The following is a 13,148-nucleotide window of genomic DNA, read 5'->3' on the forward strand; positions in this document are numbered from 1 at the left end:
TGATATTCGACTTCATATTACTCAACAGCTTATTTAGTTGAACAACTGTTACAACTTTCCCTGTAGCTGATGAGTAATCCTTCACTGACAATTTTCCAGGCATCTTTTTTGGCCTTAACAGCAGATGGAGTTTTGCATTTTTCAATTATTACTGGGTGTTGAGTCACCAGTTTGACAAACAAAGCCCTGTCTAAATATTTATCGTCACCAACATCTTCGTCGCTGGATGACATGACTGCTGTGATGGTAACTAATTTCCAATCAAACAGTCGAAATAATTATCCTGAACACAAAGCGAACTACAAGCGAACTGACTAGTGAGTAGTGACAAGAGACAAGACTGCATCGAAAACGGAGCGGCGCGGCGCGGCGCTGCGGCGGAGGAGAGAGGAGGGGGGAACAAGTCACAACATGAAACCTAGTTGTTGCTAGGCTTAGCAAGTGCTATGCCTAGCAGTTGCTCAAGTTTTTTCCGGTTACTTCTTAAACTAGGGTAGATGTTTCTACCTAGACCTAGCATTTGTTTATTCACTCCGATTTGAGGAAGAGCTAGGACTAGGGGCTAGGTGCTAACCAGTAGATTCTAGGTTTTATTCACTCCACCCAATAGATCACATAAAATCCCAAAAGAATAAAAGATGAAAAATCCAAAAGAAGCAAAGTCATCATCATCAGATGAAAATAACTGATCTAAACCAGCTCTCTTATAACAGTTTTGTTACCATCACACACGTCAGTAAACTATACATTATTATCTTTTTATTCATGAAAAAGAAACTGAAAACGAAAATTCTTTAAATTTATAGAGCTTGCAAATGACTCTAAAAAACATGAGAATTTCTAAGACATAACTACCTAAATGAAATAGATCTTATATAAGTCTTGTAACAGTTCTCTAGTAATGCTTACTTGCATCGGACTAGACTGTATACATGTGACAAGAAATTTAAAAAAGTCATTTGATGGGATACTGGACAAACAGCAACAAAACCAGAGAAAAATAGCACGCTTAGTAGTGAATAACAACTCTGAAATTTTCAACACCTGGATAACAAAAGCCTCTTATGTCATCTGGGTAAAAGAGCAAAAATGTCACAGAATATGGTCCAGTCCAATAATTTAAACTATAAGGCCTGCAATGGTAGAACAAAAGAAATTGTTAAGAATGAAAGAGGAACTACTCCTTCATAGATACTCTAAATCTTTACCAGGAATACAATCTAGGTCAAAGAGGCAAAATTACCCAAGAAACAAAACTATTTTGTCCAGTTTCAAAGAAAACTATGGCCTTCTCGATGGCTTTGATGGGGCACACTTCATAGAATTAATAAAACACAATAACACTAAATACTCTGATGCCCCTAACACTTTAATCACTTATTATATTATTTTGGTATCTGACAATAAACAATTAATGAACGATTTAAGATCGTTTAACAGTGTAAATAATGTTAGAATTGAGGACATACCTGCCCTTGTTACTAAGTTTAACCTAGTACAAGGTATGCCAGGATGTTGAAAAAAATATTTTATTTTGAAGAAAGTGACGTAGTTCTGTATCCAGCCAAAGAAGGAGCAGCAGATTTCTTAGATCGCCTAAAAGCAGCATCCTGAACTTCGTGGTGACCCAAAGAATTATTGCAGAACAATTCATTCTCTACTAATTAACTCAACTAAACATGAAAGAAGGAGGAGTTTATAAACGACTGACTGTAAATGAAGCACTCATGCTACATGCAGGTGAAATTTTGTTTGATGTTGAACATTCACAGACTAAGGAAGTCATGATGATAGGTGACATGCATGAAGTAAATACCCTACAATAACAGAATTAAGAACTGCACAACAAAAGTTGATGACATCACTAAAATATCAAACATTTCTCAACAATTAAACCACTCATATTAAAGGCCCATAAAGACTCATATAGGTGTACATTGAGCACTGCCTGTATTCTATATAAATACTGCAGTGAGGAGATGACCACTAGCAGCCTTGTGAATAGAGAGCTTGTTAAACTTCCTTTTGATAACATTGACCAATTATTTACATGGAAGGATGACATAAAACGGCTGTTCTTCAAACAAACCGAAAAACTACAACTTGCAAAATTAGGTCACAATGTGTCAACTATACATGAATATCAGGGTAAACAAGCACCACATGTTGTTAGGTTGTCAACTTGTGAGGAAGACATTTTACAACTCACTCCCATACTTCCTCGTTGCAATTTCCCGATATACGCCGTCCTGGGTATGACGTTAAACTGCCTCTTCCCACCTAACCATTTCCCAATTTCTACCAAATCCCCCTCCAGGGTCTTATAAGTACCCGTCCTCTGACCGTTCCAGTACATGGCTCGCTGGGAGTGCTCAAGCCGGTGCAATATGCCCTATCTGATGTCGGTGGGAGCTGATATGAGTTTGTCTCTGCCGAGGCGTAAGTCATGTGCTGGTTCAGAAGCCAGCCACTTCGATGTCCTTGGTCAGGAAGTGTGTATTGAGCAGGAGTGTCGGAGCTCCTGCTGCAACGTGCGAGCCCAGGCCGTGCGAGCATACCCAGCCTGGTTAAACGAGTCAACACCGGACCCCGGGGATCTGGGGTAGATTAACCTGGGCTCCCACGGGACCCAGTTTTATCGAGGGCGTGCCCGTTCCCGGTGTATCTCGGCCTGCACCCTTACACACGATGCGCTGGTTAAAATACCTATGGAAACCGAAACCACCCCAAAACTAGGGCAAAGCGTTGTAAAAAGAGATCACAGTGATCTGGAGAAGAAACGGCATTTGTCTGACTCAGAATGTGAGCTTCATCAAAACAAGCAAAGAAGAATGGAAAAAGAACAAACTGACGATGAGATAAATATTCCTACACCTTTATTTCTTGTGCTAAGTCATAAGGAAGATGGAAAAACGACTAAGGTGAGCCCGTTCCTTATCCACAAATCTTTAGTAGCCTGTGGAGGGCAACCTAAATCTATAAGGAAGCTGAGGAATGGAACTATCCTGTTGGAGGCTGCAAATTGCATCCAATCCAAGAAGTTCCTTAAAATGACGAGCTTTTTCGACCAGGTAGCGATTACTGTCCAGTCTCATGCCTCTCTGAACTCTTCCAAGGGAATCGTTTTCTGTCGAGACCTTATGGACTGCAGTGAAGAGGAAATAAAGGATGAGCTGCAGTGCGAGATGGTGACTGATGTGGTCAGGATTGTTCGGACCGAAAACGGGGTAAAGGTTCCTACCCCGGGTCTTATTATAACTTTTGCAAAACCCCATCCGCCAGAAACCATCAAGGCCGGTTATTTGTCTCTGTCTGTGCGGCCGTACTTTAAAAACCCCCAGCGGTGTTTCCGCTGTCAGAGGTTCGGGCACTCCAGTAAAGTGTGTTCGAACCCGGAGACATGTTCCCGCTGTGGTGATGAAGGACACCAAGAGGAGGGATGCAAAAATGAGACGCGATGCATCAATTGCAAGGGAAAACATCCGGCATACTCAAGAGAGTGTAATATATCTAAAGAAGAAAAAGAAATATTAAAAATTATGACTATCGAAAAGCTTTCATTTAACGAGGCGCGTAAAGAGTACAGGAGGAGGGTCGCCCCAACTCCAAAAAAAGGAGTTTCCTACTCTGAAGCTGTATCTGTCCCTGTTCAGACCGCACAGTGTTCCTCATGTACAGTCTTGGAGGGTATGGTGCGTGCATTAACTGAGCAGGTGGCTGCTCTGGTTCAGCACCTCGCCGCAGGTGCTGGGGAACAGTCTGTGGTCTTGCCCAGTAAATCTCCCCGAGACGTTCAGACCTCCTCTAAACCTAATGCACAGTCTTATGTTAAACCTTCACCAGGAGGTCTAACGTATAGAGATAAAGTTCAGCAAAATTTCAAACCTGCCTTAAGTTTAGAAGAGAGAAAGAAATTGTCAGAAAAGCTTAAGAAGAATATTCAAAGTAAAGTCGATAACAGGTCAAAAGCGCCTGTTAGGAACCCTAACACGTCTTCATCTAAGTCATCTCAACTGTCCATCAATGATGATGACACAGCTGAGGATCCTTTGAAGTTCCGGACGGAGTTCCAAACGTTAGGTGGAACTTTCCGCCCTGTAACAAAACAAAGAAAAAAAATCACTATGTAGTAAAGAAGTAAAATATTGTATGCATTATAATCTATATATATATAAAAATGAATGTTTGTATGTTTGTCCTTTATGGAATCGTGAACTATTGGACCGATCATGATGAAAATTTGTTCGTATATGTATTTTTCCACGGAGAAGGTTTGTAAGCTATGCCCATCCCTTTCCCGATTCAGGATTCCGCCCCACTGGTTACAGAAATACCCATAAGAAATGCATTGCAGCAAACATATGTTAACGTCTTTTCAAATTTTTAATCAGCTGTTCTTTGTAAACATATATTACACTTATAGTTTTAAAGCATAGAGTAAGCTTAAGAGAAACGACAAATTTTGTTTAAACTGTTTCTGCAATCACTGTTAAACATAGACTTTACTATCCAGATAATACAATTCAAATTTGACGTAAAAATTCACCTTTAACTGCAATATTTATTTAATATAAACGATGCTCATGCTTGATCAGAAGAGCAATGCAGATATCATAATTACTATCTTACGTTGGCTACAAATATAAAGAATGTTATAAAATCAACCTTAGTTGTTTTTTTTGACAGAAGTATGGTTCTCAAAACTCCGTGTGTACATATTCTCTCGATCGAGACAACAAAGCAAGCTCAATCGTGGCATCGGAGATATAACTAATTTAATCTAAAATTTATTATAGTAAAAAAAAAAATTTACTAAGTAATATAAGGACTTCGGTTCTTAAGATTTGCGTGCGAAGCCGTGGGTAACAGCTAGATAGAGGCAGGAATATGGTACATACCTTCATAATACGCCCAAGAGGCTCACGATGGAACGACTATCAATTATCTCAGCAATGTTTAGAATGTGATAGAAAAAGAATAAGTGAATATAGTGTACTGTTTTCAACGGGAAATTGCGTGCGAAGCCGCGGGCAACTTTTGCAAAAAATTATTGAAATGCGCAGCAAAGCGCGCCGGGCCCGCTAGTACTAAAATAAAAACATGCTTATTCAATGGATAAACGCTGATAAACAAAATATAGTATTGTGTTAAGTTTATCTATTCCGATTCTTAACTGTTGTTAATATTTATTAATTTTATTATTTAATTTTTATTTATGACAGCTGCCAAATTAGCCCCTTTACAGCTACCTCGGTGGCAGTAAAATTTGTTAAGTTTTTACAGTTTATTTAATTAATGTTATGTACCTTGTCCTTATTTATGTTCTATTTATATTTTTAGCTCCTATATGGGTTAATACCTCTCTACAGTCTTTCCCTTGTTAGGGGAACCCGGGGCGGAATGGGGTACTTAGTAAATATATATTTTTTTCATGTAAAAAGGGTTGATTAAAAAGTTTGAAATATTTTATACATGTTTATTGAACATTAGCACACAACAAGAAAATATTCATATCTTAACTAAACATCAATAATTTTTTTTATATTTTGAAAATTACACCTATTACAATTTCCCGTTCTGCCCCGGGTATCGGGGCAGAATGGGGTGGTCATTAAATACATGTCAACATTTTTGAAAAACTTCCCTCCAAACGTATATTGTTAATTATAACTACTAAAACGTGTTTTGTCATAGCTTTTTTTCCTAAGGCTACTTAAACTAACATCAATTGTTTTCAAATCCTATTCTCAGTCCTCATCGTCACATAATTCACATAACAATACAGCTTCATCGTCCTCACTGTCTATGCCTGCGCATGAATTGTGAGCCCACTTTTTGCACCTACAGCACGATACCCACCCTTCTACTGATTTTGAATAGAACTCTCCACAATACAAACAGGCACAGTCTGCATCATCATCATCATCACTGTCATCATTGTCTTCATTTTTCTGCTCCTTCTTTTTTTCAAGTTTCTTCAGGTTTTTTTTCTTTAGTTTCCTTACTCTTCGATTTGTTCTCCTTCTTAAACAACCTCATTCTTGCTTTTTCTTGCTTGATACGATTTTTTTCTTCCCTTTCATTTATAGCCTCCATAAGTTCTCTTTTGTATGGCGATTCTGTTAAGATCGCAGTCTTCCCTTTTTTCCGATTTGACCTCTTTGTGGTGGCCTTAACTTTGGGAATTGGCATCACAACTTCGGGTGAGACTACAAATTTGGATGTTTCCCCTAATTGAGAGGCCTGGTTACCATCTACCCAATGAGAGCATCCAGGGACACTCAATCCATCATTGAGCCGGGGTTTCTTTGCCGGTGTTTGCTCCTTATCAGTGCAAAAAACTTCATCAACATCATTTGAGCTTGCTGATTGGCATTTTTTAACTGGAATGTTCGGAGAAGGCTCTTGGATAAGTTCTTCACCTCCTTGGTTAAGATCTTCACCTCCTTGGTTAAGATCTTCACCTCCTTGGATAAGTTCTTCGCCTCCTTGGATCAGTTCTTCTCCTGGTGATAAGACAGCCTCTTGGGAAGGAGGTATTTCAACAGGAATGTCGGTTACGTCTGCTGGGAGAAAATCTTCCTCTTTGAAGATGGAGGGATCAGTAGGCCATATTCCTGTAGCTTTAAACGCACTTATGGCAGTTCTCATATTGGCGCATTGAATATAGGCTGCCCCAAAAATAGTCGATATCTGGAATAAAGTTACCACTTTTCCTGGATTGCTCCGAAGCCATTTTCGGAGCTCCTCGCTGTAGTATCGACTTAAGGGGTTCATAAATGCAACATCAAGAGGCTGAAGCCTCTGGGAGCAATGCGGTGGAATACATAGCATGGAAACTCCATTGTCCCTAGCATAGTCAATAACGTTCAGGTTTTTAGTGTGTGTCGAGTGGCCGTCAAGGATAAGAAGAACAGGCGATGTTTTAGATGCATTAGAGAATGTAACAAACTTCTTGAACCATGCAAAAAAAGTATCTAATGTAATCCACCCCGAGCTGTGTACCTCTGCCCAACCCCCAGGAGGCAATCCCATCTCAAACTCCTGCTGCATTCTTTTCCTAGGAAATATCAGCATAGGAGGCATGTACGCTCCACTTGCTGACATGCAAAGGAGGGCAGTTACAGTTTCTCCTCTGTCTGCCGAAGTTAACAACCCAACCTGACGCTTTCCTTTTAGGGCAATGATTTTTGAATTGCTCTTTGGGTTAACTGTAATTCCAGTTTCGTCGCAGTTATATATTTGGGAGGCAGTTAGTTTGTGCTTGTCCACTACTTTTGTGAGTAACAAAAAAAATTTGTCAACAGACACTTTGTTGAACCCCATAGCTCGTGCACCAGATGTTGACTCAGGTGTCCGAAGAGTTAAAGTAGGATGTCTCTTAAGGAAGCCTGAGACCCAATCTTGTCCTGCGGTTTGATTATTAAATCTATGGCCAATGCCATTCCTTACAGCTAATTGATAAGCTAATTCCCGCAAGTCTTTCATTGACAAACCAAATAACCTAGCCTCCATAGATTTTAAGTAGGTTACTAGCTCTTGTTCCTGCTCATCACTAAATACTTTTTGAAATTTTCCTGCTGATTTATTAATTTTATAGTCAGGGTTTTCTTTCTTTTTTTTTACATATCTTTCCAAAGTTGATTGGGGCACATTGAACTGTTGAGACGACTTTTTGTAACCGAATTGGCCGGAAATAACTGCATCAACTGCGTTATTCATAGACTCGTAGGACCATGATTGTCTATCCGTTTTTCTTTTATAGTCTCGAACCATCTGAAATATAAAAAATAGCCTAAGTAATATGGTCACCAATAAAAATGAGTATGGGGCAGAACGGGGTACTTCCCCGTTCTGCCCCACCCCGTTCCGCCCCAGTGATATGTTTTAGGTTATGGAGGTATGGTGACTCAAAAACGATTTGTAAAGAAACATTCTACTACACGTAACATAAGCTAATTAAATGTACTTCAAGTATCCACTAATGATAGTTGAGCTTAAAAGCTGTAAATTGACCTTACCTTGGTTCCAATACCGATCAAATTTGCAACGCAGAAGCACGAAAACTATCATCAGCACACTCACTCCGCAAACATCAACGAAACTAACTAAACATGGCTGCCGGTGTCGAGCCGAAGTGGCGTGATCTAGTTACAGTGATTGCCGCTAGGTAGAAGCACGTGCTTGACCTCAAAAATCTACATCTTCATTCTGCCCCGCTACCCCATTCCGCCCCGGGTTCCCCTACAAGTAATGTTATCTAGTTCTAAGGTTATTTTAAATTATTTACTCACCTACTTGCCTTGATTCCTATTTATATTTTTTCTTACAGAATGTAATCTATGTTTGCCTAATTGACACCACCAAATACGAGTAGGTGCCAATTTTCTCTTGAGGGCGATGATAACCGCTGCGTTTTTCGCCCCTTATAAAAAAAAAATCTGATGCCCCTAACACTTTAATCACTTATTATATTATTTTGGTATCTGACAATAAACAATTAATGAACGATTTAAGATCGTTTAACAGTGTAAATAATGTTAGAATTGAGGACATACCTGCCCTTGTTACTAAGTTTAACCTAGTACAAGGTATGCCAGGATGTTGAAAAAAATATTTTATTTTGAAGAAAGTGACGTAGTTCTGTATCCAGCCAAAGAAGGAGCAGCAGATTTCTTAGATCGCCTAAAAGCAGCATCCTGAACTTCGTGGTGACCCAAAGAATTATTGCAGAACAATTCATTCTCTACTAATTAACTCAACTAAACATGAAAGAAGGAGGAGTTTATAAACGACTGATTGTAAATGAAGCACTCATGCTACATGCAGGTGAAATTTTGTTTGATGTTGAACATTCACAGACTAAGGAAGTCATGATGATAGGTGACATGCATGAAGTAAATACCCTACAATAACAGAATTAAGAACTGCACAACAAAAGTTGATGACATCACTAAAATATCAAACATTTCTCAACAATTAAACCACTCATATTAAAGGCCCATAAAGACTCATATAGGTGTACATTGAGCACTGCCTGTATTCTATATAAATACTGCAGTGAGGAGATGACCACTAGCAGCCTTGTGAATAGAGAGCTTGTTAAACTTCCTTTTGATAACATTGACCAATTATTTACATGGAAGGATGACATAAAACGGCTGTTCTTCAAACAAACCGAAAAACTACAACTTGCAAAATTAGGTCACAATGTGTCAACTATACATGAATATCAGGGTAAACAAGCACCACATGTTGTTAGGTTGTCAACTTGTGAGGAAGACATTTTACAACTCACTCCCATACTTCCTTGTTGCAATTTCCCGATATACGCCGTCCTAGGTATGACGTTAAACTGCCTCTTCCCACCTAACCATTTCCCAATTTCTACCAAATCCCCCTCCAGGGTATTATAAGTACCCGTCCTCTGACCGTTCCAGTACATGGCTCGCTGGGAGTGCTCAAGCCGGTGCAATATGCCCTATCTGATGTCGGTGGGAGCTGATATGAGTTTGTCTCTGCCGAGGCGTAAGTCATGTACTGGTTCAGAAGCCAGTCGCTTCGGACCTTGGTCAGGAAGTATTCAGTAGGCAGGGGTGTCGGAGCCCCTGTTACCATGTGCGAGTCCAAGTTGTGCGTGTATTCCCGACTTGGTAATCGATGGAAATCGGGCCTCGGGGAACTGAGGTAGGGTTGTCCCCCAAGCTACGGTCTGTGGGACACCCGAGGGTATGCCCGCTCCCGGTGAATCGGCCCGCACTACTAAACACGATGCGCTGGTGACCTTATCTATGGACATCCAAACCACCTCACCCTTAGGGCAAGAATTCGGAGGAAGAGATCATAATGATCCAGAAAAAAGCGACAGTTGTCAGATTCTGAACATGAATCATATTTCAAACGAAGGAAATTGGAAGAAAAAATAAGAGCTGAAAATATGAACATTCCAACTCCACTATACCTAATCGTGAGTCATAAGGATGAGGGCAAAACTCTAACTAAGGTTAGTCCTTTCCTTATTAACAAAGCACAGTGCAATCTCGCTAATCCAGCAGTATATCGGGATTGGTAGTGTCGGATTACCGAAATTGCCGGATTAATGGATGTATGGGTAAAAACGTACGAAAAACATACAAATGTACATTGAAATTATTAGAAACCAGTTAAAGTATAGTTTAACATAAGTAGAACGCAAAAGTACAATTGGAAAATAACTAAATACACAATAAAACGTAATAAACAAACAGTACAGTATGCCTAATCTGGCTGTGAAATAAACAACGGAAGGATACAGTAAAAAAATTTGAAAATCAATATGTGAGTAGGCCATTTCCAAAACCTGTTATTTAGAATAATTTTTGTAATTTTACAGTATTCATTAAAAACGTATAAAAACATTACTAATTAACATATCTTTTTGATTTTTTCACCAAAAATTTTAGAAAAATGTCCTTTTTTATTTAACAAAGTCTGTATAATCACAAGACTTTTGTTTTTTAGTAATTAAATATTGAGTTTTGGATATAGCTGGTTTTGTAAATGATAATGAATATAACTGGTTTTGGAACTGTACAAGAAGCCATTTTGTTTTTTGGTACATTTCCAAAACCAGTTAAAATGATTTTAATTTCCAAAAACAGTTAAAAAGTTTTTGGATAAATAAATTACCTGTGACAAATTTTAATTTTATTCATATTTATTAATAAGTACAAAAGACTTCATGATTTTATTTTAATAGTGCCTTTTCATGGTTGTGAAGACTTAACGACAATATAAAAATAAAAAGTAATTAAAAAGAACTTAAACCAACAACATCATGAAAATGTCACTTTACTGTCCACAATATCAATGTAAAAAGGTTTCTATGCAACCACTTCATTTTCATCCTCCATTAAATCGAAGTCAATATCTTCATGCTCAATAGGTGTACCGGTATTTAAGTTGGCTTGCTGAACAAATACATTTGAATAGTATTGCAAAAGTTCGTTTTGGCCCCATTCTTCTCCAAAATGAAGTTCTAGAAGTCGTTTCACATCATCAAGTTTGGCGGATTTTACAGGAATTCCTTTGCTCACCTTTTCTGATCGTATATTCTTCAAAGTTTTTCCCCTTCTGCATAGAGTTTTGCCCTTCCCACTTTCAAAATTATAAAAAGGTTCTCCTCAAACCAAAACAGTTGTCAACGTTTTGTTTCTTCTAAAAACAATCTTTTTTGACTTTTGGAATTGAAAATGCCAGTCAGTCGTCCTCTTCAAAACTTCATCTGAAGACTGTTTCCAATCAATAACCTCACAGTCTTCTCCAAGTTGAATAACTGTTGTAACTTTCCGGAACATTTCAAGAGATTTATCAGGATTTTCAATAACACTATTACTTTTGAACTGTCGCTCAAGGATTCCGAAAACCCTGTCAGGTGGGATAAACGAATGGCCAACGATGGGAAAAAAGAGAACGACTTCTTTGACGTGTTGTGGAGCTGTATTTAATAACCAGTCAGACAGCATGAATATTATAGTGCTATTTTTATTTTGGTCACCACAACCGTCGGAAAAGAGATGGACAGATGTGATCCCATTCATATCTGTAGAACATAGTCTATGGTTCAGGGCAGAAGCAATTTGAACTGATCCCTTAGCATATTCATTTTCACACATACATAAGCAAGTGTTTTCCTTATTTAAATTGGCTTTTGAATCTCCTTCAACAACTGTGAAATTGTACAAATACATCTGGCGTCGATAATATGCTTCCTGATCTGGTATTTTAGGAAGAACTAAATTTTTTTGGCAGTCATAACTTAAGATTAACACATTTTCTTTCTTTTCTTGCAATGCTTTAAAAAATGTATCAGCTCTTCTTTTGTGAGCAAGAAGTTGCAGCTTTAGATTGTCTCGTTCTTCTTTGTTGCGTTCTAAGTTCAGCTTATTCTCAAGACTAGTGCAAGTAGAGCATTTGTCACTATACGGGGGCATGAAAACTAATATTAAAATTTTAATTGAAAACATTCCTAAAAAATTCATATTCAACACAAAGATTTTCATCTTTTTCCCTAGCTGTATACATCTCTCACATTTTTTTTACTGATAGTTCACTTGGTAGATATTGACGTATTTTAATTTTCCCCCTTGAGTAATGATTCTGAATCGGCTGGAATGTTTTTATAAAGTCTATTACATTTTCCCTTTTTTGGAACTTGTCAACTTGACGGGCACCTCCTCGTGTTTCTTGGGGAACCTCACCTGTTTGCAGATATTTTTTACATAACCTTTGTAAGCGATCACGCCCTTCTTGTATTATTCCCAAAAAATGCAGTTCTGCAGACCCTTATTTGCTCGATCTCTCCTTCACGTTGTTTGGGTAGGAAGTATGAAGTGCTTACACGAGAGCTGCCTGCATCATTGAGCTTACCTCTTTTTTTGGCAGATGAGATTGATACATGCCGCAGGATAAAATTTTTCTTCGTATCCAAATTTGCATCTTTATAGTACTTTTGATGAATTCTCCGTGCATCCTGTAGTGATAGTTCATTGCATCTAAACATGCTAGTTCCTCCATGTTTGCATTTGGGTAACTCGGGGAATCCTTTTGGTAAATGTCTGAAACAACAAAACCAATTATTAGGTTATTATTATTATTATTGTTGGCTTAAGACGCCGACTTCAAGACAGGCGAATATGAGATGAATGGTGAGTGTAGAAAGAGTGTGGCGCGATCTTGTAGTCTTGTTACTAACTAAGGTCGACATTAACCTTAGAGAGGACTGTTAATTAATAGCCCAACAGCCAATGGAAACTTACGGGACCTACAGTTTATGTTAGGTTCCATCTGGTTAGGCTAACAAACGACCAACTGGCTAGTAAACAGAAATTATCCAAATACTGTAGATTATGGTTAAAGTCCAGTACATATGGATTAGAAAAACAAAACAAAAAAATCCTTTGAAGTGTTCAGACTATGAATTGGCATGTTGTGCATTTATTTTGTACATAAAAGAAATCCATAAAACAATAGTTAGGTCCACTTATTAACTTTAATAATGTTTCGAAATGCAGTATAGCTACAAGGGTTTTAGGCCTGAATAAAAATCAGTTTAGTTACCGGTAGAAAACAACTAATAAATATAATGTTTACAGAACTAACCTTGCTTT

The 13,148-nt window shown here is 38.3% G+C and overlaps 1 protein-coding gene across 1 annotated transcript; it reads left to right on the plus strand.

Annotated features, from left to right (window-relative positions):
• The first annotated feature begins 2,708 nt into the window (after positions 1 to 2,708).
• On the plus strand, positions 2,709 to 5,356 carry LOC124370233. The gene is made up of 2 exons (XM_046828522.1): positions 2,709 to 4,075; positions 5,341 to 5,356. Exons 1-2 carry the CDS (start codon positions 2,709 to 2,711, stop codon positions 5,354 to 5,356), a joined length of 1,383 nt encoding a protein of 460 aa, XP_046684478.1.
• Positions 5,357 to 13,148: the final 7,792 nt, after the last annotated feature.

This window comes from Homalodisca vitripennis, unplaced genomic scaffold (assembly GCF_021130785.1).
Source record: "Homalodisca vitripennis isolate AUS2020 unplaced genomic scaffold, UT_GWSS_2.1 ScUCBcl_52;HRSCAF=833, whole genome shotgun sequence".
Lineage (NCBI taxonomy): Eukaryota > Metazoa > Arthropoda > Insecta > Hemiptera > Cicadellidae > Homalodisca > Homalodisca vitripennis.

Bases quoted from the DNA above. Each gene is read 5' to 3' on its own strand.
- LOC124370233 (XM_046828522.1), top strand. From the start codon at position 2,709: ATGGAAACCGAAACCACCCCAAAACTAGGGCAAAGCGTTGTAAAAAGA.